The sequence below is a fragment of the Molothrus ater genome, chromosome 8 (genome assembly GCF_012460135.2).
Source record: "Molothrus ater isolate BHLD 08-10-18 breed brown headed cowbird chromosome 8, BPBGC_Mater_1.1, whole genome shotgun sequence".
NCBI lineage: Eukaryota > Metazoa > Chordata > Aves > Passeriformes > Icteridae > Molothrus > Molothrus ater.
In genome coordinates this window covers 1,997,140-2,020,368 of record NC_050485.2, presented here as the reverse complement: position 1 = coordinate 2,020,368, position 23,229 = coordinate 1,997,140, and the positions used below count along the sequence as shown (strand labels likewise).

General features: G+C 44.7%; 1 protein-coding gene across 1 annotated transcript in view; it reads right to left on the bottom strand.

Annotated features, from left to right (window-relative positions):
* Positions 1-8,823: 8,823 nt before the first annotated feature.
* Positions 8,824-23,229, bottom strand: part of LOC118688601 (collagen alpha-1(XIII) chain) — a 54,070-nt gene continuing 39,664 nt past the window's right edge. Inside the window, exons 32-40 of the mRNA XM_054515668.1 lie at positions 22,061-22,141; positions 19,743-19,778; positions 17,606-17,659; positions 17,273-17,326; positions 16,480-16,515; positions 13,702-13,788; positions 12,725-12,802; positions 9,661-9,699; positions 8,824-9,230 (exon numbers count right to left, since the gene is read on the bottom strand). Coding sequence (XP_054371643.1) covers positions 9,228-9,230; positions 9,661-9,699; positions 12,725-12,802; positions 13,702-13,788; positions 16,480-16,515; positions 17,273-17,326; positions 17,606-17,659; positions 19,743-19,778; positions 22,061-22,141 — 468 coding nt within the window. The 3' untranslated portion in view covers positions 8,824-9,227. The remainder of the gene's footprint in view (positions 9,231-9,660; positions 9,700-12,724; positions 12,803-13,701; positions 13,789-16,479; positions 16,516-17,272; positions 17,327-17,605; positions 17,660-19,742; positions 19,779-22,060; positions 22,142-23,229) is intronic.

Genomic DNA, 23,229 nt, shown 5'->3' with positions numbered 1-23,229 from the left:
AACCAGGCACTGCCAAGCTAAAAGGCAGAAAAGCCTCTATCCTTGTGCATTTCTTTAAGAAAACTACTTGCAACAATGTGCATTTACTATAGCCCAGCTTTTGGGTGCAGAAGTGACACATTCTCTGTCTAGGGACTCCTGATGTGATGATTGGGGTTTGGCATTTGTAGAACTCTATTTGTGGACTGTTTGAGCACCGAGTCACTGAACTCCATATCCCTCCAGATCACACTTCCCATTTCTCACCTGTTGCAAAGGGATCTTAGATCTGATTGATCATTCCTGTGCTGATTAGGATGTCTGTCCCTGTGCTGTTACACCCTCTGGTGTCCTTTGGAGCAGTGACACACATTTCCTTTCTCCTCTGGCTCAGCTCCAGGTTCTTTTCAGAGCAGCTTCACAGGTAAGGACAGCACAGCTTTGCTTGTTTGTCTGCTTTCATAATTGTTCCTGAGTTTGATTTAAAACAAAACTATTTACCTCATTAGCTATTTTTCCCTGCTAACTGCATAGCCCTAAAGGAAAAAAATATCTCAGCTGTGTCCAAGCCAACCTTTGGGTCTCAACCTTTGGTTTGTCTGAGCAGGACAGAGCAAGCCTCCAGAACATTTATTTATTGAGCAAGTGCAAGATTTCACTGCTCTCCCAGGGCAGAGCAATACATATCCAGGAACCATCACTTTATTAACAAGAGTGACCTTGAAGCCTTAAGGAAAGATAAAAACCAAAGTTTCAAACACATACTCCATTCCCAGTTGGAGCATCAAAACATGTTTTCCTATATAACTTTATGCATCAGTCACTGTTAAACAGCCAGATCCTTTAGGATTTTGCCTCACTCCAAGCTCACTGTCTGCACTCAGAGGAGGTCAGGAGTGAAGCACACTAATTTTATAATGATAACAGTCTTTTTCAGGTTTCTGTCCTTCTAAATCCATTGAGGTTTCTCTCCTAAATCCATTGAGGTTTCTCTCCTAAATCCATTGAGGTTTCTCTCCTAAATCCATTGAGGTTTCCCACCAGTTCCACAGTTCCCAGGCCTGACTGGCAAACAGCAGATGGCGTGGTTGCTTCAGCACAGGAACCTAAAACCCACCCCCCCCCAAAGGGGAATTCACCTGTAAGTGAACTTACAGGCTATGATTTGCATGTGGTGTCATTTACAAAAGACACAAACCATGTGCAGGTAAACAGGCATTTTTATAAAAGGAGAAGAAAGTATGTACATCATAGGGAACAAATGCAGACTGTACTGGAATAGCTACCTATGTATGTATTTAATTTATAAATTAAAATAGAAACCTCACTAAAATATTGACACAAAGGAGTAAAGCTTCAACACAAGGCCCAGGGAATCCATCAGATTCCTCTTGGAAAACAATGGGATGACACTTCAAGTATGATGTCACATTTAACGCTGCAACCATCCCTCGGCCAGAGATATTTTTCATAACCTCCTGCCTGTTTTTTTAGTTATCCAAAAACCCATTCCCCAGACAAAGTTCCTCCTAAAATCTCACATAATTGTTCTCCTAACATAGATAATTAATGTAAATACTGTACTAAGGTAAGGTATTTAAAACAGTAATACACAGCTCTGCATAGCAGTTTTTATCACAGTATAAACCAGCACCTCTGATAACATCAGCACTGGCTTCTTTATCTGATAAATGGGTATTCAGTGATAAAAGATAATTCTCATATTTTACAAGAAGACAGAAATGCTTTTAAGATGCTATATTTAAGCATCACTTTACTTTTACAAAACTCAGCTTTATTTACTGCTGAGGAGTGGATTCAGGGGGTTCTTTAAGTGATCTCTGGCTTCCAGGACAGGGATGGTTTCATTGAAATCACTGGATTAATTAATGGACTCAAGAAATGTGTAAGTGAAACTCAGCTTTTGTTGTGACAAAAATTTCTAAGCTAGTTTTCACTCATACAGATGGAAATCATTTACCTGAATCCCTTTCCTTGTACATGTTGAGTGCTTTGTCCTTTAGTGTCTTTTTAATCTTATATCACACTGAAAAAAGATTTGCTTAAAAACCTAATAGTGGAAAAATATTTATAAATAAACACCAAATAATTACAATATTTAAATTCTGTTATGATCAGTAGAACTCCTTATGGCACAGCTATCTCTGCTTTTGTAAAATACTGCTAGGAATGGTCAACATGGAATTCAGAATTCCCAGGATTAAAAAACCAAACAAAATCATCACTATTGTATTAACAAGAAAAAAGTGAAAAACAAAAATCAAATGCTCATTTTGGCTGAAGAAGCTCCTACTGAGGTTGAAAAGCTTGCGGGAAAGAACAACCCTTTGTTCTCTTTATTCTAGCAATTACTAAGCATGGAATTTTGTGGAAGTCCAAAAAATTCCAAGTAGCTAAACTATGTCAAAAGGAGTTGAAATAATGTCTTAGAAACAGCACAATGACAGTAAAAATTACTGGTAACACAAAAGTATACACAGCACATACATGAATCAATGCCAAGTAACATTGGATATTCAATATACAGGCTGAAAAGCTCAGTGTGGAAAAAAAAAAGTGTACAAAATGTATTCAGATTTAAACATCTCAATCAATCAGTGTCTGTAAGAGAAACACAGAAACAATGCCCTGTCAGGTCTACTCACAATTCATCACTTTGCTACAGCTACAATAAATATTCTACATCCTATGCCATCAAAGGGGAAAAAAATCTCTCTTGTAAAATACAAGGAAACCAGATATGTAAGGACACAGAGTTGCTTCAGAAATCGTTCTCCTGCAGGTCGTTCGTGTTTGTCTGGTGTTGGCTGATGAGCAGATCTTGGACAGAAAGTGTCCCAGTAGCAAAGAACTAGGTGTCCAAGTGACACAAAGATGAGAAACAGGAGCAGTGCCAGTGACACAAGCATTCCAGGTGTGGGACAGGCCATCAGGGCCGTGTTTCCTGAGGAAGCTCTGAGGACTCTGACTGCCAAGGGGGGATCAATGGGACTTTCTGGAGGAGCTAAGACACCTGGATGGGGGACAGCAGAGCATCGAGAGAAACCCTCCCTACAGCCACTGGTGATGGAAGCGTGGAAAAGCCCATGACATCCCAGGCTGTCCCCAAAACTCAGGAGCTCCCTCCCATTGCTGCCCTGCTCAGCCTCTGGAGCTCACTGTGCATCACTGAAGCTGTGAGGAAGGGGTGGGGTCAGGCAGTCCATCCCTGCACGGGGAGAATTTCAGCCCTTTTTGGATGGGGGTGAACGCAACAACAAATTCTGCCTCACTTTGCCTGTCTTTAAACACAATGGTGAGTGAGAAAAAGGAATAGCAGAGCCAAGGGAGTGAAAATGGCACGGGTCATGAATGAATGCTGAAGGACCAGGCTTGGAGGAGTCTGCTTATGGTGGCCTGCACAGTCTTGCTGCCGAGTGTCTCCCTCTCCTTTTCACTGACATCACCCAGAAAAGGCTGTGGAATTCATGGAGCTAACATTGTTCCTTTGGAAACCTCAAAACAAGAGTGAAACTGCTCAGTCTGTGGCACTGCTGGTGGGCTGCAACATCAGGGTAAAAGCAAATCTTTGCAGGAGAGCAAAAGGGACAATTTACTGAAGCAACGTTTTGAAACATTACTGTGAAAAAACAATGGAATTATCACAAAATGGAATTTCACACTCCCAGCAAACCCCCACTGGAGACAAGAGACTGACAAACAGCATACCATGGAAAGCAATAGTCTAAGTTGCACTCCACAATCAGTTCTCTCATACCTGTCATTCCATCTAACTTACCAAACTTTTAAACAGCAGTTCAACAAACTCATCTTTTGCAGGAAAAACAAAAGTTTAGCTTTTTTTTCTTGAAAAAAACCCTGCAATATTCTAACTCCGTTTAAAAAAGACCAAACAAAATTGTAAGAAAGCTACAAAACTACACTGCCCTTGCTGCCTTTTAAACAGTAAAAGCTTTACAGTCAACTCTAAAATGAATCACAAACATCTACAACTTTAATTCATGTTTTGTCACGATGTTCTCATCAGAGAAAATGTTTACCAAAGCAGGCCTACAAGGAGGGAGGGAGGATAGCAGGAAGGGTAGATAATAACAGGGAGTGGAAAATGATCCAAACGTGACCAACAGATTTTCAGAAAACGCAGAAAAGCAAGCAGTTATTTTGTCTGGATCAAAGGCATCAGGAAGATATAGGGACAAAAAGAGGGGAAGGAAAGAAAAAACCCAAAGTGTAAAAGAAGGGGAGACCTTCATCCAGCAAAGCATTTGCACATAGGCTCAGGGTGAAGCACAGCCTAAAGCTAAGCTTGAACCCGAGTGTGCTGCTGGATTCAGAGGAGGGAAAACAACAGCAACAGACAATACTTGAGCAGGTACCCTCCAAGAACTTGCCATCTTCAAATAAACGTCTTCCTAATTGAATTTTTCAGCTCTTTCTAGCCAAGCCTGCTTTTCCAGGCTGTAGAAGGCTTTGCTGAAGAGGACACAGCGACTCTTGCCAGACTTCACTGCTTTCAGACACCACCGAAGGTGGGGAGAGACCATTTCCAAGCGGCTGGTCCCTAGCGTAGCCCTTTCGATCTTTGTAAATGTAAATGAAGCGTTGTGGAGGGAGCGTTTTGTCTGGGAGAGGTCACTGGCACCTGGTCCCTAGGTGTGGCCTTTGGGGATATGTTTATCCCCACTAAAAACGTGTTTGCCTACAGAAAGCACCTTTTCACTACCGAACTTGGGGAGAAAAAAACAGACAGGAAAGAAAGAAAAAAAGACAGGAATGTCCTTAGGACATTGTGGGTGAGGAACTTCTACGCACTTATTCCAAAAGCCCATTAAAAATATACCTAAAAGAAAACACAAGAAAACAGAATAGAGCAAACAAATTGCCCCCAAAAATAATTAACAAAAAGTAAGAGTAACATTATCAAACTATATATATAATGGTTTTCATTAAAAAAGAAGGGAAAATGCACACCCTACCGCCTGCAGTTCTGGTCAGGTTCTCCCTCAGCCCACCCCAAAACAGTAAAAATTTAAAAAATACAAATAAAATAAATTAACGTTTCCACCAGCCTGGTTCTCAACTGAAACAATTTCTTCCCCCACTACTCTATTTCCTGAACACATCTGTTAGAAACCTCATTAAAAAAATCTACAATTCTTCAGATGAACATGAAAGTAGGACTCTTCCCCCAATCTTTGCAAACCTGGACTTGTTTTAACAGTAGACTTTCTGTGCATTGGGTGTCAGGTACAGGTGTCCTTATCAGAAGATCAGAATGATTCCACTTGTGCTGACAAAGAGTGTTTGAATCTGGGATTGCTCTAAGTTAATGGCATCCCTTTGAGCTTGAAATCAGCACTTTCTCCTCAGCTGTAATGTGAATTGCTTAGCACTTGGATCTGTCTAATGATTGAGATATATCATTCATTAGCTCTAATAACAATGGCCCTGGCTCAGCCAAGTATTTCAATATGCAAATGGCATCCTTTAGGCCTCAAAGTTAAATATGTGATTCAGTTCTTGGGATTCCCAATGCACTCAGGAAAGTAGAGATGTTTTGTCATGTTCAAAAGATAGGTACTTATTTTAAATTTGGGGGTTTTTAAAAATAAATTGCAAGAGCTGTGGTGAAAAGACACTTGAGGTTACATGCTAACCTTCAGCAGTGGGGGCTGAGTAAAGGATGCCAGGTTTGCATGGCAGCTGGCAGGAAGTATCCAGGATTGTATATTCTGCCCTTCAGGCTGGGAATCGTCCTCTGAACCCCTCAGCACTTTGCCAAATCGTTATTTCCTTTTAGTGAACATATTAAAACATGTAACAGTGGAATTGAACCTTTGTGATCCTTCTTTTCCATCTGGATGTACATCTGTGGAGATGTACCCACAAAAGGGCCTTAATGGGCCAGCAGAAAACATTTCTGGAGGGCTCCAGACAAAGTACATCCAGAGGGTGCAGTGGAGACCAAAGCACAAGTACAGGAAGCAAAGGAATTAGTCAGTAAAACCAGACTTTTTCCACACTCCATGATTTTCTCTTCTGACAACATATTTCATGCCTTCAGAATCCAGTATGGTTTTAGAAAACCCAAACAAACCAATGTCATTTCCTTATAATTAAACGGGAGAAAAAAGTTTGTGATGAAAAGGTTAAAGATGGAATCATCAATGACACAGGTGGAAGTTTGTCACCTGGTAACCAGAAATGGTAGCAAAAAGTGTTATCACATCCTCTCTGAGCAGCACTCTGAACTGAACACAGTTCTGGGTTTCTCTGCTTTTCTAAAGAGAAATCTTCAAGAAGGGTTTCTTTTTTGGATCAAAGGATCCCCTCCCAGAAATATTGTCTATGTCTTGTGCTCATTTATGTAGCTGCTGCTGGAAAATGAGCCTAATTCTTCATCTGAAGAGTCTGACCACAATAGTAGAGTGAAGTGAAAATGACCAAAGAAAAAGAATATAAATGGTGCCATTCTCAACCCCTGCCACTGGCCTCTGAGAGAAAACAGAAAGCAAAGCAGAAAGTGCTGGCACGCTGAGCTCCTGCAGGCCCGGCATCTGGGCACACATTCCTGGTGCACTGCTGAGGAACTCTTCCCAAGCTCCAAGGAGGCAACTTGCAAAACATCTCCAGCAAATCTTCAGGAAGGTCCTCCTTCTCCTTTCCCTCTGCTGCCATTTCCCAAGCTTCTGCACCCTCAGACTCACTTTCTGGCTATCAGCCAAGGAGTTTGACCCTTGAAGTGGCAGACAAAAGGTTTGACGTGAAAACAGACAGGCAGAATTGACAGGAACCCACAGCAACAGCAGCCTGGTTACAGGTTTTAGTAGGGACAGAGCCTGGAACAAACTGCCACACTCAGGGTGGTACAAACGCAGCTGCCCTGCTTGGGTTCCTTTTGACGTGTAAGGAGCTTAGGTTTGGGAAGAGCAGCAGGTCAGTGCAGCATCACTGATGTGAGCTCTCTTGTCTATCCCCAGAGGCTGATGAGATTGTATCAGTATTGCGGCTGTGGAACAGCAATCCAAAATGGTTATCAGGTACTTCAGTTAAGATCCCAGGCTATAATCTGCCACAGCCACTGGGAATATTTGTCACCCTTTTCCAACCTTTAAATGAGTGGGTAGCCTACACATATTCCAACAGTAGGTAAGTCTTTGCTGAGCCAAGTCAGGTACTAGCAAGAGTTCTGGCAATTTCACTTCAAGCTCCCTTACACCTCAGGCAAGAGCTTTCTTACAAATAGAGCAGTCAAAAAACAGCCCAAGAAACAAAACAGGTACAGCATCACCCCGAGAGTCCTTTAACTTTCAGGAGCTGTGTCAGGACAAGGTGGTAGATGCGCACTTGCTCTGCTCTTGGACCAGATAAAACCAACCAACAGCAATCCCATGCAGTGCAATCACAAAAACCAGCTACACCAAAACCATGCTACACAGACCAAAGGGAACAGGAAGCACGGCAGCTTCTCCAGGGATCTCTGTATTTTTAAGGATTAATAACCAGGATTCGTAGAAGGGACTGAAGCATTGAAACATCCTACCTTCAAGATCAGAGCAGGAACTCACTGCTGTTGCTACCACCTTCCAAGCCCAAAGCACCAGGAGTGCACCTGGTGGCTGGTTAGTAACTGCTTTAACAGGTGTGCAATTAAAACACAATTGGACCATTAGCTGTCCCAATTAGCTCACAGCTGCAAAGCCTTTTAACAGGGAGCTGGGGCTTACAGGAACATCTATTACTGAGAAAGCCAGGGAGAATCCCTCAGTGCTCTGTGGTTCATTTTCTTTCTGTGCCGTTTCTCCAGCACACCAAGCTCATGAAAACATCAAGCACGGAAACGTTTTATCCCAAGGACAATGTTGGCATGAGAACAAATGGTTGTAAATACCATGAATTAGTTTAGGTCGAAAGTTGCAAGGAGTTTCCTAAGTGCGAGGGCACTGGAGTCGGAACAGCCTGCAGGGCAGGGAGGGAAAGGAACAGGGCAGTGGAAAACTCCCTGTTTTCAGATGCAATTCAATACATCTCTGAAAGGACGAGTGAGAGATGGATTGCAGCAGTCAGATCCCAGCAGGCTGGGATCCTTGGGCAGTCCCCAGCAGGCCCTTCCCTGTGTACATCCCTTACTCTGTCACTTTATTATGGTGGTGCTAAAAGGCTGTTTGGAATCACCTGGAAAATTACCTGATAATAGTTTGTGAACAGATGAACAGGTGAGTATAGGGAGCAGGACTTCAGTGATCAGTCTCACTAATAAATCAGGTCTTATCAAGTCTTGATCTTAAAGACTCCTGCACTGCCTTTTTCCCCTGTGAGAAGGGCCAAGGCAAGTGGATGTGTTTTAGGGAATAGATTTAGGCTCCCACCGTTCCCCTCATCCTAAGGAAAGCACACTGTTATGCTCACTTTAGCCTGGCAGTGTTTTCCTCTCTGCATAGTTTAGACTTGAGACATCAACAAAGGTAGGTCAGGAAGGATAATTAAGATGTGCATATGCAAATGAAAATTACACACTCTGCAAATTTGCATGCGACCTTTGGTTAACATTTTAAAAAGCCACATGGATTGATTTTTACAAACATTTGTTAGGATATCAAGGTATGCTGCATTATGCTTAATTTTAAATAAGGCTTTAATTAAGCTGATTGAAAGCCTACAATTTAGAAAGGGATGAGAATTTCTTGCCAACCAGGGCTCCTTGTCATGAGGGTTATTCCAGGTCATGGGAGGATAACTCTAAATCATGGTGTCTCTACATTCCCAGTGCACAGGGACTACTAGGAGGTTTTTCAGCAACACTTTAATTCATCACAACAGAAGTGTTAATATTTCACTTTAATAAAAAATACATAATATTTTGAAATATTCTTGAATTATCCAGCTTGAAAAATGAAAATGACCTTTAAATCTATACAGGGCAGTTCCTTTGGGCACTTTAAATGCAATAATTTATTAAGTTCCTATATTCATCATGTGTGCACAAATATCATGTAAATATTACAGCTGTACTCCATGACAAAACAAGCGTAATGCAGACATAGAATCATACAGAGAACTGACAAATGGGGGAAAAGGGAGATCTAGTATTTTCTGTACAAAAAAATATGCCACTTTTTGATAATTTGTAAAAATGCATAACTTTTGGCATTTCAGAGAAGAACACCGTATAAAAATAAATATTCTATGTACAGTAACACACACAGGTCAGTCCAGGGTTAGAATCATCACTGCAAAAGAAAACATAAACAAGTGTTAGTGACAGCTCACAGGGGGAAGGACACTGTTAGGCAAGCTGGCTCTGGGCTCTCCAGGAGGAAAAGGAGCTGTGATGGATCCCAGCAGGGACCCTTTCCACCTCTCCTGAAGGTGGGCCAGATCCTGGGGAGTGTCTGAGAGAACCCAGGAGGAAATCTCATCTTTGTGCAAGGATGAGAGCACTTTGGGCCAGGCAGCTCAAAGGCCACAGGTACAGGTCCCTCCTTTGAGCTGAACTGTGATATTTAACTAAGGAGGAGTTTTGGTTGCCTCTTTTCTGGGAAACAGTCCTGGAAATCCCATCCATGCATCCACACCTCTTCTGCCCTTAGGCAGATTCATGGAAAACATTAGCAGGACCCATGGCACTGCCAACTCGGCACAGCAACATTTCCAAATTACCTTATTCCAGCAGCCTTGAACTGGAAGGCCATCTTCTCCCTGTGGAAAAGATGGATGAAATAGCAGTTTAGGACAGAGAAAGTAGCACAGAGACAGAGAAAGGAAGGCATGGGTTAACTGTTACTGCAACAAACAGTTTGAACCTGGGCTGGAGGAATAGTCTGAGAGATATTCCTCATCCTTCAGATGACCCAGACTTCTGGCTGGCACAACCAGTGCAGCCTGAAGCAGGGGCTGGGGTGAAGAGGGGAAATGCCTGCAGGCTGTGCAAGGGGCTCATGTACCCGAGAACCACCCTCCCCTAAGAAAGGGGTCTGCCCAGGTTTCCTTGAAGGAAGAAGAGAAGGACCACAGGAGGTCCAACTCAGCCAGATAAACAGGAAAGTGAGAGGTGGCTGCTCTGTGTGCTCAGGCTTGGCTCTGTAACATTGAGCTTAAAAACCAATCCCAGAGTCAGCACTAACTTCAGATCCTGAGGAGGGTCTAGGAAAAAAAATCTTCATTTCCTTCCTGCCCTGTTAAAGGGTTTGCTTTGTCATGGGAGACACTGCCCAGTTATCCCCTCTTGCCTCTGGGCAGATCCTGCTCCAGGGAAATTACAGCAGCCCCTCAGCTGACTCCCTGAAAAGGGACTCTGGCTTCAAAAACATCAGTGGGATTTCTGTGGAAATCCCCTGGCACTTCTGCACCCATGATGTCTTGGGCTCCATGGCTGGGAAATGCTTTTGTAGATTACTGCCATTAATTTCAACCCTGTGCAGCCCTCTTTGATGATGGGCTAGATATGACACCAGTGCTAAGGTGCTCTGGGGAGCAGCAGATAAAGTCAGGTGTAAGGAAATACATGTCTGACATGAGAAGTCAAATTCTTGTGCTCTGTGCACGTGGCAGATTCATGGTCTATCACTATTCCCCAGGAAACCCCAAAAAAATACAAACAGAAAAGCAAATGCACAGTAACATATTGAGAAATGAACTATTTGCTGGAGATGCACTTCCAGGGGGCTGATGTACTGAACATTGCCATGATGTTAAAACAATTTTGCTTTTCAAATGCATTTTTTGGACTTTGGTCTCCTTGTGCTGTTTCCTCCCCTTGCCCCAACTACGTGGAAATACAGAATTCCAACTTATTTACTGGGTAAATTGTGGTGTTCCCATTGGTACACTGGTGGTGACAGGAATGGCTGGTACAGTGCATGGCAGGAGGAGATGGGAAGTTAGGTGTATGAAGGAATGGGAGGCCAGGGAGTCACAGCTCAGGGATCAAAGGAACACCAGGGTCACAAGGAAGTGTTTGTTGCGGGCGAATGTGCCGAGAACGGAAACATGACGTGCTTGTTAGTACCAAGGATCTCCTTCCTTGGTACTAACACATATCTCACATGTGCCAAGAGTTAGTTCACAGCCTCCATGAGCTACACACATGGATGTGTCAGCTGGATGCCAAGCTTTTAACCTAGTTGGATCAAAAAACATGCTTATTCACGTTCCCAAGCTTGCATGCCAGAACACCATGTATAAAAAATAACAGCATCCATGTTTTATCAGATTTTCTGGCAAGTTTCCCTTAATGAAAATAGGTATGAAAAGAAGTGTGAGTTCTATTATGGCCATGTGGGGTGAATCCTCACCAGGAGCAGTGACAAAACCAGAAATGTCACCTGCCAGGGCACTGGTGGAATCCTTGCACCTGTGAAATCAGGTGCCTTACTCAGCCAGAAGTTACTCCACAGAAACCTGGCTGTGATCACTGGGACACAAAACACATGGCTCTGTGGTCTTCCTCCTTTGAGCACTGTTCTGGGCAGGGATGGTTTCACTTGGGGGACTGGCCTAAGTTTCTACTACCCAGAATTTACAGAGCAGCAACTGAGACTTTGAGTGGTCACTGTCCCAAACAGGCAATGGCAGCACCCAAAGGAGGGAACACTGGAAGGAAAATTATGTCAGCTCTTCACAAAGCTCAAATAACAAAGGTTTTTAATGGCAATTTCATGGCTTTTTTTTTCTTTTTTTCCCTCAAGAAACTAGAAACTAGAAAAACCTTTCAAATTAAATGCAGCTTTTTGCTTTGGGATGCATTTTCCCAGCTAGTTGAACTAACAAACCCCATCCCTTGCAGATGGCATCAAACCTCCTTAAGTGAGCATAAAGCTTGGAAAGACCATGCTCAAGCAAACCTTGTCATGCCAAACAGGGCTGGATGGGCAGGGGAGTAGAAGTTTCTTTGTATTATGGAGATGTTGAGACTCTCCTAGAGAGCAAAAATGTCACCTAAATGCTGCATCTCCAGAAAACTCAGAGAAAATGAATAAATTGGTGAACCTTTACTGGGATACTAAGAAATCAGCTGGGGTTAAGTGTTTCTGAATACTTTTGTCCTACGACAGTTGGGCTAGATCAGGCACTAATACAATAATAATTTTATCACTTGAATAAGATGGATATTGGGAAACAGGCAATCCTAAATTCCAGTTTTTTGAATGCTATGGGTACAGTTTGGACTTTTGGGGAGAGTCATAAATAGGAATGATCCAGCAGGGAGGTTAAGTGTCCCCATTAATATGTTTCACATGGGCTTACTAATGGGATAACTATTCTTTTCAGTCATCTTCATGTATGGGGTAACTGAGGTCACATGGAACCATGTCAGGCTGTGCTCAACACACACAAGCAATTAAAAACAGAGTTAATGAAGGACACAAGCACTGCAGCTCCTTGTGAGGAAGCCAAGCCAGTGTAGAGCTGGGCCTGCATACACTGGCTTACTGGAAATTGTCAAAGGAAAGGCAAAGGAAGAAGTGAAGCAGTTGTAAATAAAACCACATTCCAACTCTATTTTTCCTCATGCCACAAAGTGCTGCTGACAGCTGTTGGGAATCAGAGTGAAGGGAAGGGCCTGGTTCTGCCAGCAGCAATGAGAGGGAGGGAGTCTGGAGACAGGTAAGGAAGGAACTGCCAGGTGTTTCCAGGGCATGCAGCTGTTTGGGGAGGATCAGAAAACAGCACCAAGAGGCAAAAAGCAAACGAGCATGCAGGAAAGGGAAGGTAGACACCATACCAATGGGCATGGGGCATCCAGGCCGTCCAGCCCAGGTAACCCCGGCTCACCCTTCTCGCCTTTAAAACCTCGGAGACCCTGTTCATGAAATCAACCACTATCGTTATTTCAGTCAGTGCCAGGCACCTGCACGCCCCAGGAGGAGAGGCTGAGTGCCTGCTGGGACTGGCACAGACAGAGCACTCAGCTGCACACCCAGCACTGAGTCCTGTCTGCACACTGAGCTGTGCAGCAGCAGTTTCTGTCTCTATGAGCCGGGAGATGCTTCTCTGAGAGGATGGGGATGGTGCTTCCTCCATTCCAAAATCAGCCATTCCTCCCATCCTCACTGAGAAACCCAGCAGCTGGATTTCTAAAAGAATGATCCCCAAGTACTCCTGGAATTTGTGGCACTGCTAGCAGATTTCTGGCAGTGTTTGCTGCAGCATATGAATTTAGATAAAAATGTACACATATTCCTGTATTTATTCACTCATCCAGACCTATAGCCAATCTGTTTTGACAGAAACACATCCCATTTAGGATAACTGAGACTTGTTTTCCCTCTGGGTAGTGCAGCTCAAGTGCCCTGTGTGCTCTCAGGCCATCACATCAGCTGGCTGTTACTCCAAGGCAAGGAACCAGCATTGCAGTTTTGCTGTCAGGTAGCTTTGATCCCATGGAGCATCTCCAGAGAAGAGCTGGAGCCAGCAGCAAAGGAGACAGGGCTCTATCCACAGTGGAGAGAGCCCTGAGCTCCCAGCACATGGCACACCCCATGTACCCAAACCTTTGTCTGGAAGAGGAAGGAACATAACCATGGTCACTCAGCAGCCTGATCTCTCAGAGGATCAGTTGGTCCCACAGGCTGTGGTGGGAACCCAGCTGGGCTTATCCAAATGTTGTACTTTTGCAAGACCATTATTTATGTTATGATTTCCTTCTGTCTTCCCCATCAACACATCTTAAAACAATACATTTGATGAAACAGGACATACCAACGGACAGGGTGCATCTAATCCAGGTGCTCCTTGGTCTCCCTTATCCCCTTTAGACCCTCTAGAGCCTTTCTTGCCCCTCTCCCCCTGTAAATAATAGTTTAGTCCAAGAAAAAAAGAATACACAAAAGCTTTAGGATCATCCATTTCAAACAAATGTCAGCGATAGTTTAAAAAAGGATAAACATTTAGGAAACATTTTAAAATCAATTTCCCTCTGAGATGTGAAGATCAATGTTTGGAGCTGCTGAGCTGTGGCTGAGCTGCATAAACACTGTGGCTGTGGCTGCAGTCCCACACAGACAGGGCTCAGCACCAAAGGGATCCTCACACCACTTCCCAGGGCTTCCCATCCATCAGAGAGGGCATCTTGGATGGGAAACCAGGATGGAAACCACCCCTCTGGCCAGCACTGTGCCTCCTTATCTCCATCTCCAGCTGGCTGGGAAGGTCCCTCCTGCACTGGGGCTCTGGGATAGCACTGGGATGCTTTTTTACCCCTCTGAATTCCCATTCTGACAAAGTCTCACTCAGGGACCTGTCAGCCAGGTCTGTCAGTCTGGCTGTCCTTTGGAATGCTCTGAGTTGTGCTCTCCCAAAAAACCTGTTGGACCAGGGAGTAATCCTAGGCAGCACAGCCACAGGGCAGCAACTGGTCCCTGATCCTTAAGTGGCAGCACAAGGCAGGGCATAGTGTGGTGTTTGCCAGTTACATCCACACCAAATCCTCCTGTGTAACAGGAAATTCTCAAAGCTGCTGAGCATCCAACGGGGGAAGGGGCTGCTGCACAGGGAACTGAGCTCATGGGGAGTGTTAAAGGAATTAAGGGATAAAATCAGACAGCACAGGCTGCTGCTTCTTAAAAAAAAAAGTGTTAAACCCAAAGCTGGCAAGAGAAATGGATGGGAGAGGAGAGGCAATGAGGAGAAATCACCCAGAACCAAGCACTGGAATGGAGAGGATAATCCAGGAAAAATGCAGCATGGGTTGCTCTGGAGGAAGGAACCAGGAAGAAAGGTGGAAGAGGAGGAAGGGATAAAGGGGACAAAGGTGGACCTGTAGGAGCAAGGAAGATGCACAAACACACACAAACCCCCAGCATTAGAACAGCAGCAGGACAAGTTCAGGGTTCCCACTTTTTCAGCTGGCTTTCACAAAATGCTGCCTGTTCCCACTGCCATTAGTGACACACCCAGCCCATGCTGATCTGCTCCAAGCAGAGAGCAGCAGGAGCATTCTGGGATTTAAAAAGCATAGAGAAAAAGAGAGGACTTTGGCAAACTGGGACTTCAGAGTAAGGGGAAATCCCTGTACAAAGGCTCAGTGGCAAAAGGGGTATTCTCTAGGGTCCCCTAAGATATTTTACTTGCCCATTCACACTCCTGAGTCTCTCTCACTTTTCCATTGAAACCCTGGGCTGCAGTGAGGCAGAGTGCATTCATGCCAGCAAAACTGCCCATTCGTGCTTTCCAGCTCATCCTCTACAAGGAATTGCAATTTCTCCCAGTTTTCACTTGCTTTTATGCCAGAGCTCAGAGAAATCCCCTTAATGAAAGCCAATGAAAGAGCCTTCTTTTAACTACGGCACTCAGTTCAAAAGCCAACTGAAAAAGTCCAGAATTAAAAATGACAGTTTTTTAGAAGAAGCCACACGTGCAAAACAAAAGTGAAGTGAAAGTTAAGAAGCAAAGCCAGAAATGCAATGATTAAAAAAGGGGAGAACTGAGGTGTTTCCATGAAACTTGAACCTTTCTCCCCTAGTTTAAGATGCCAGTTGGCTAGTGCTGTCCAGAACTGTCCTTTCTGTGCAGAGTAAGGTCAGAAACCCATTGCAGATGGAGGATAGAGAACACTCACTACACATCAAAAGCAAATCCATATAATGAAATCATCACATGGGCACATGCACTATAAATAATTACACCTCCAGATAAATTTAGGTGATGCCAAAGTCTTATGAATAAAAGGTGACTACATACACTTGTACTGTATTGAACATCTTGACATTTATATAATTGTAGTGTTACAGACTCAAATCCAAAAGTAATTTGTATTTCTAAATATAAATTATATGCAACCACAGCTCCTAAATGTTTTTATCAAAAATATCCAGATTCAAAGCCTTAACAGGCAAGAAAACCTGATGAAAAAGAAGGAGTTTCTCAACAGACACTTCTTAGCAATGTTTACCTTTCCATAACACAGGTGGTACAACGGGAAAGCTGCCATTCCTGTCACTGGGTTTGACCCAGCTCTTCACCATCACATCAGGACAATGCCTGAGGAGACTTCAGGCCTGATTCTTCAAGACAGGCAAATTGAATTTATCTTTTCAAAATTTCCATCTTTCAAATTCTCTGCAGGATTGTCTGGTAGAAGACAACCTTCTTTTTCATGCTTCAAGGACAATTTAGAAGTACTGAAATAAGATTTCCTGGCTGCACCTCAGCTAATTCTCCCAGGAATCCCTACACACACCAGGAACTAGGGAAGCAGGATTTCCTAAGGCACACCATGCTGGCCTGACTCAATCCTGTGCTTCAGTCAGAACAGAGGTGTGACCACATTAGAAAATCCCTCCTAGAGCCTTCAGCGAGGTGCAGCCCAATGTTGCAGGTGATGGAATGAGCTACAGGTCTCACACCTAAAGCACAGGTGTGTAAAGTGACTGGGATGAAGGTATGGCACACAAACCCATGCTGGTGCCACAGGAGTTCACTGGGCTGTCACTGAGTTCAGGTGTTAGCAATGACACACAAGGTTTGCTGGTAACTTACCCGGACTCCCTTGTCACCAGGTAGACCTTGTAAACCCTGAAATGCATCAACACAGAAAACATTTCAAAACAAGCAGATTTCACCATGTTCTCACTAAAGAGAGGAATGTGTGCTCAGGATTTTGTTGGGTTTTGGGTTTTTTTTTACATTTGTAGCAATGGCTCTGTCAAAAATAAACAAAACTTTTCCAACAGGCAACCTCCTCTTCACCTCCATCAGACCATCCAGGGGTAACGTTACCACTACCTACCCTATGGACTCTTCAGATAAGAAATAAATTAGTTATGGGCATGCAAAATCCTTCCTTTTTTGTGTTAAGCAACAGAGCCATTCCAAGACTGCATGAGACCACAGCACCAACACTCGCCCCCATTTTGCCAAAAGCAACCGCAGAGAGTGGAATTAACCTCACTGAAGGCAGCTTTTGTCCCTGCAATGACAACACAGGGCTCTCTCAGACAGGTGGGAGGCACCCAGGCTGTGAAAGGTAAGGGAGCTGCTCAAAAGCAGCATTTTGGACTAAGAGACACATCCTGGAGTCCCACACAGCTTCTTTAAGTAGTTCAAGGACCAAGGTGAATTTACAATTTCCTTTTAGCCTCCTCCACATCACTTTGAGTCTGCTCTGAAGCTACTCAGCTTTTCCTGTCGCTGCCATAGTGAACACAATCTTGTAACTTGAGTTACAGCAAACCCAGCTGTGGCTGCAAACACTATTACAGAACATCTTCAGCTGTCAGGCACAGCAAAGAAACAGGCTCTGGAGGTAAATCCCAAGGATTTCCATACTTACAGGAAGCCCTGCTGGCCCCATTGGTCCTGCAACTCCAGGATCTCCTTTACTGCCCTGAAATGGACACAAAAGAGCAGAAACTGTTCACATTCCTATTTAGTACAAACAGGCAGCAGAGCACCATAGAAGAAAAAGCAAAGGATGCATTTCAAAGCACCAGAAAACCCCCAAGGATGAGATACTGAAGCACCAAAGAGGCCCAGCTGAGGCTCTTGTATGAACTAGGAGAGGGCAATTCCAGCTCTGGAAAAGCCTGGAGCCCCTTTATCCCCCTGAGCTGTGGTATCTTCAGAGAAGTTCTAGAGCATCTGTCAGCTCTGAAAAAAAACTCACCCTCTCTCCTTTTGGTCCTGCTGGTCCTGAAGGCCCAATTGGTCCTGGAATACCCTACAGTTGTAGGAAGGAAAACACATCAGGATGCTTTTATTTCAGGCCTCCTTTAAGCCAGGAGACACTGCTGCTCCCTTAGGAAAAGCACAGGCTGGTGGAGGAAGGCACCTAGCAGCACTACAGCTTTCAGTGTTGGTGGAGATGGATTTGTGGTTGGCAAGGCAATTTGAGGACCATGGGAACTGCTGTGTTAGATCACACCAGCACCACTTACAGAGCCTCATTTTTAATTGTCAAGCTCTCTCCTGACAATTATTTCAGCAGGCCTTTCTACCAGCTCCACAAACAGGAATTCTTTCTTTCTTTCTAGGCTACACCAGACAAGGCTGAAAGCTGTAGCAGAATTACACAGAATTACATGATAAACAATTTGCTTTTCTTTCTGCTTATTTCCTTATTTTCTCTACCCCCTCCTGGAGTCAGTGTAGCTGAGGAGATGGGAAGTGTTGGGTCAGTGGTTCATGCAAGCTGACAGAGCCCAGGCTGCAGAGCTGGATGCAGGTGTGTACAGGCACAGGTGTGAGCTGGAAGGGGCATCCTCCAGTCCCTCTGCTCCTCCTTTGCCATTCCTGTCACTCCACCAGGCTCCCAGCAGGAAAACCCAGTGCTTTTCCTAAGCCTTTGACACAGAGCCCATCTCCCACCAGCACAGCAAAGCTCCTTGCTGGTGCTCCTGAGACGTGCCTGGCCTCTGGGAAATCAATCAAAGCAATCTTGAATGTTGGCAGCATGGTGGTTCATTAATGCCCCTCTGGCTAAGAACAGGATTGCAGCACCTCCAACTCACACTCCTTAAACCACATAGCTATGGGTCTACAATGGCCTCATGGAGCCTCAATAAAGGGATTGTTCTGAGGCACATTGCCTGACTCCTAGGAAGAGCCAAGGAGCAAGCTTCCCAAAAAGGAGAGTCTTTTTCTAAAAGCCTTAAAGCAAAGGGTCTTGTACATTTTAATGGCAGTCTGCAATGCTTAGTCACTAATGTAACCCCTCTGATGAGAGCAGGACAGCTCATGTGGATCAGGAGAGCTTTTCAGAGAAGATCCACAGAACATAAGTTGAGGAGCAGCTCATGCAGCACACAACTTCAGTGTGGCAGAGAGAAAAAACAGGCTCTCCTTAGATCCCTGCAATCATGGAAATCTTAATTGCCTTCACTTATGCACCATTTACTGCTAAGGAATACACTGAAATCTCCCCTGCACTTCTATAAAATTGTATCTCCAGTTTCCCCAAACAAGTGGCTCTATAAGCTGCCACTCAGATTCTCTTCAGAAGTCAGAGCAGCTGAAATGATTCCCAGCTACACTGAGGAGGAGAAATTGCTTTTTGTTTTTAAATAGCCAAATGGATTGTACATGGGTGATCTGTGATTTCCCAAGAGGGGTTAAAAATATTTGGCTGTTATTTAACAGCTGTTACCCAAGAATAGCAGAGTGGTTTGCAGAACCAGGTTGGCATTACTTAGAATCATAGAATGGTTTAGGTTGGAAGGGGCCTTGAAGATCATCTAATTCCAACCCCCTCCCATGAACTGGGACACCTTCCACTGGACCAGGCTGCTCCAAGCCTTGTCCTACCTGGCCTTGAACACTGCCAGGGGAGGGGCAGCCACAGCTGCTCTGGGCAACCTGTGCCAGGGCCTCACAATACAGAACTTTTTCCTCATATCCAACCTAAACCTACTGAATCTTTCATTTTGAAGCCATTCCCCCTTGTGCTGTGGCTACAGTTGCTGATGATGAGTCCCTCTCCCATCTCATGGAGAATGACAGGTTGGAGACCTGCCAGGATGAAGAGGACAGGAGAACAGAGCATCATGGAATCATGCAGAGGTTTCATTCCTCTTGCTCCTGAGACAGAGTGGAACAAGCAGGCTGTGATCCCAGCATCCAGACTGGTAGCATCAAAGAAGACAAGTGTGTGATATCACTCCTCATTTTCAAGTTTAACCCCCTCCCAAGCCTGCTTTGGTAAAAATAAGATTATTGCTGGTATAAACAAGACTTGGGTGGAAGACACAACACGAGTCACGACAGTGGGGAGGACAAACATGGGGTAACAGAGAAGTGGAACTCACCGCTGGTCCAGGCCTGCCGTCTAAACCTGAAGCACCCTGAACAGGCAGGGAGGGGTCACAAAAACAAGGCAGAGGAGAGGGGAGGGGAGAGGTGAGTCAAGCAGTGACTTGAGACAAACAAATGCTTGCAATTAACAAAAATTAAGGACAAGTGATGGCACTTACAAACAAACCAACAAAAACATAGAAACACTGAATACATGTAATGTTGACCTGCAACTTTCATATCCTCTTAAGAGTGCAAATTTCCCTCACTCAATGCCACCAGGAAAACTCCTGGGGAAGCAGCTGTTCTATGACAGGTGGTGAAAAGAAAATGTGACAGTGGAGCTGGAATCTGCATTGCCTTTGTGGCAGGCTGGGCAACACAGGTGAGACACAAGGCTCAGAGGCCTCTGCTCACCAAGGCATTTACAGGCACTGCAGAGCCATCAGCTGTTCAAGTTGCTACCATGAAACCCAGAGCTTGTGGTGCCCACTAGGTCAGCTGCAGGCTTGCTCCACTCCACATGCAGTTGTTTGGGGGCTTATGAAACAGGTGGCTCATCTCCCTGTGTCACCAGTGCAGATTTACACCAGCCTGAGATCAAGTGGCCCCTTGCTGTCTGCTCAGCTCCTGCCCTGAATTTCCTCATCTACAAGGCCTAACAGTGGTTCTGCCCAAGGCCCATCATGCCTTGTCTCAGACAGTGGTTGAGAGGGAAACTGTGGTAGGATATAAGTACCAAATCCTGAGCTTTCCTCCACTTGAGCATTACAAGCTCCTCACCCTGTCAGCCAAGGCTACTGCAGATAATCAGGTCTGGAATTCCAGTGGGATGTCAAGCCCCAAGTCAGAGAAAAAGGCAGCAGATCCAGCTTCAGGATTTTACAGCCTGAAATATTTCAGAACTTGCTTGGCACTGCATTTGGTTTGACAGGCTGAAGATACACTGGATCAGGCAAGGAAAAGCTTATGGAGAGAGTTCAGTGGCTCTGAAGAAGGGTACAAGTTCCACAGTAATCTGATCTTAGGAGCTGTGCTGCCTGGCTGGCCAGCCAATATTGCTGATCCCAACAAAACATTCCTAAGAGCTCTTCTGAGCCAGTATTCCCACCTCCACAGCCCAGGAAGAGTGAGGGGAAAAGCCAAGGACCCCCATGTGGCTCACTGCTGTAGGAGCAGCAGCTAGCACATTCCCTGCCACAAGGATGAGATGCTGGGATAATGGCTGGCCTGATTCTGCTTGGGCTGTCACAAGGGCCTCCTTCCCCTGTCTGGATACCCCACAGGCTTGAGGGAAAATAACCATTTACAGAGAAAATTGCCATTTGCATGTCTCAGGGGACTGGGTTCTGACTTCTCACTGCTTCACTGAGGCACAATCCCTGGCCTGTGAACCCTCCAAAAGCAGCAGCCCTTCCTCCTACTGCTCTGCCTGGAGCCCCAGGGAATGTGCTCAGGCTGGGCTCATCTGAGAGCCTGGAGTCAGAGGGGATTCATCCAAGCTCTAGAAGGGAATCACTGCTCTGCACAACTAAAGGAGGAAAACATTTTACAGACAAAGACACACATTTCAGCCAAAGTCAGGGACAAGGGATCTGGGTGGTTGAACACAGGACAACAAGCACATGAGATGAACTCTGCAGTGTTTGTACATTTGGGGAAGGGGGAAGGTCTACTGTGCTTTTCATGGTGAGAGAACCTGGGGGCTGGTGGAACAACTGGGTGGGACTAGGCTATCACCAACTCATCATCAGGTTTGTATCTACAGCTCCTGCAACTCCTCTGTAATACACTGTGCCCCAATGTCTCTTGCTAAGCCAAGCAGTGCTCTAACCCCAGGCTAATGGAGCTGAGCTCACACACAGCAGGACAAGCTGGGCCAGGGGGAGCGCTGATCCCATGGCAGAAGGGACAGGAATGTTCCAGCTATCAAAGCTGGTTGCACTAAGAACCACCATGCTTTGTACAAAGCTTAGCCCAGGACACAAATGGCTGGGGAAGGCTTTTCTCTTTCCACATCTCTGACTTATGTCCTTCATCTTGCCCTCAAGTGCAGAGAACCCCCAGGAAAGCTACTGCTGGATTTCCCCAGTCCTGCCAGAAGCAGGAGGAACTAAAGTGATCACTCATCTATTCAACAGATGCAGAAGCTGAAGGCTCAGCACAGAAATCGAGGCTTTGGGTTTAAAAAGCAAAGGCACAGTTATTTATAGACCATCTCTTTCTCTGACTTTACATAGCAAATCCCCACGTGCCTGTCCTATTGAGGGATCCTTTTACAGCTGCCATTAAGTTTGGCTCCCAAAGTGCTGCTTGCTTCCTGGATACTTACGGGTAATCCCAGTGGCCCTCTGTCTCCTTTTTCACCCTGGGCACCCTTCTCTCCTTTCACTCCATCAATCCCTGCTTCCCCCTAAAGGAAGGATGGAGCAGAAAATAAACCCACCAGAACAGCACTTATATAACAAACATTCCTCCCCTCAGAGAGCACTGGCAATGCAGGAGGCAGCAGGGCAATGCTCTAGCCCAATTCCCAGCCTAATCTGAAGAAAAGCACTGTCATTCCAATTGCCCCTGTGGGAGCACCTCTTTTAACTCAGTGGCAATCAGAGGAGACTCAGGCCCTGAGATAAAGATGTTCAGAGGAGAGCTGAGCTCACTCCAGTGCTGCTCTCCCTGCTGCTGTTGCTGTATATATATTTATATATAAATATAAATAACCAGAAGTTATCTGATACAGTGGGTTTACATTTTAAGATGTGGATCCACTGGAAGTGAGTGACAGGTGTCTACAAGCCTTGAAGAAAAATCACACAGAAATAATTTTTGGAGAGACTTTTGTAAATGCTATGGCATCAGTTTCAACATTGCAGAAAAAAAACAATTTCAGCATTCTTTTCCCAGCTGTATATTTTAAATTCTCCATTATAAACTATAAAGCAATATTAAACATAATACTCATTTTACTTAAATTCAAAATGTACCCAAAACTTTTTTCCTCCTCATTGCTGTTCATGAGGTTTTTTAAAACACACCCACCCCTTTTAGTGCCCAAACAATGCTCGTGGCCAAATACTAAGAATAATTAAAATTAAGACACTTTGCACATTTTCCAATCTTTGCCCAGAATGTCACCAGAAATATGCAGCTCTCCTTGAACATTTCTACTCCCCTATTTTTTGTGTGTAGGAAACAAGGAGCAAGCCAATGGTGCAGGCTGAGCATTTAGATGGAGATTAGAAAGATTCTCACCACCAAGGATGGTGAAGTTCTCAAGTGCTTTACAACAGAATGTACAGGCTAATTTTAAGACTAATTTTTAGCTAGAGCTCAGTTCCTTAGGACTGTGGGGCAAACTATTCATCCCACTGTACAGACCTCCACCCTCCAGCCAAAGATTTCAACTGTGTTCTCATGGTCAGAATTCCACAAACCAGTGAACTCCCACTTCTCTGGGTTAAAACTGGAGGGAATGACCATTTTTCTGGGTCCTAAAATGAG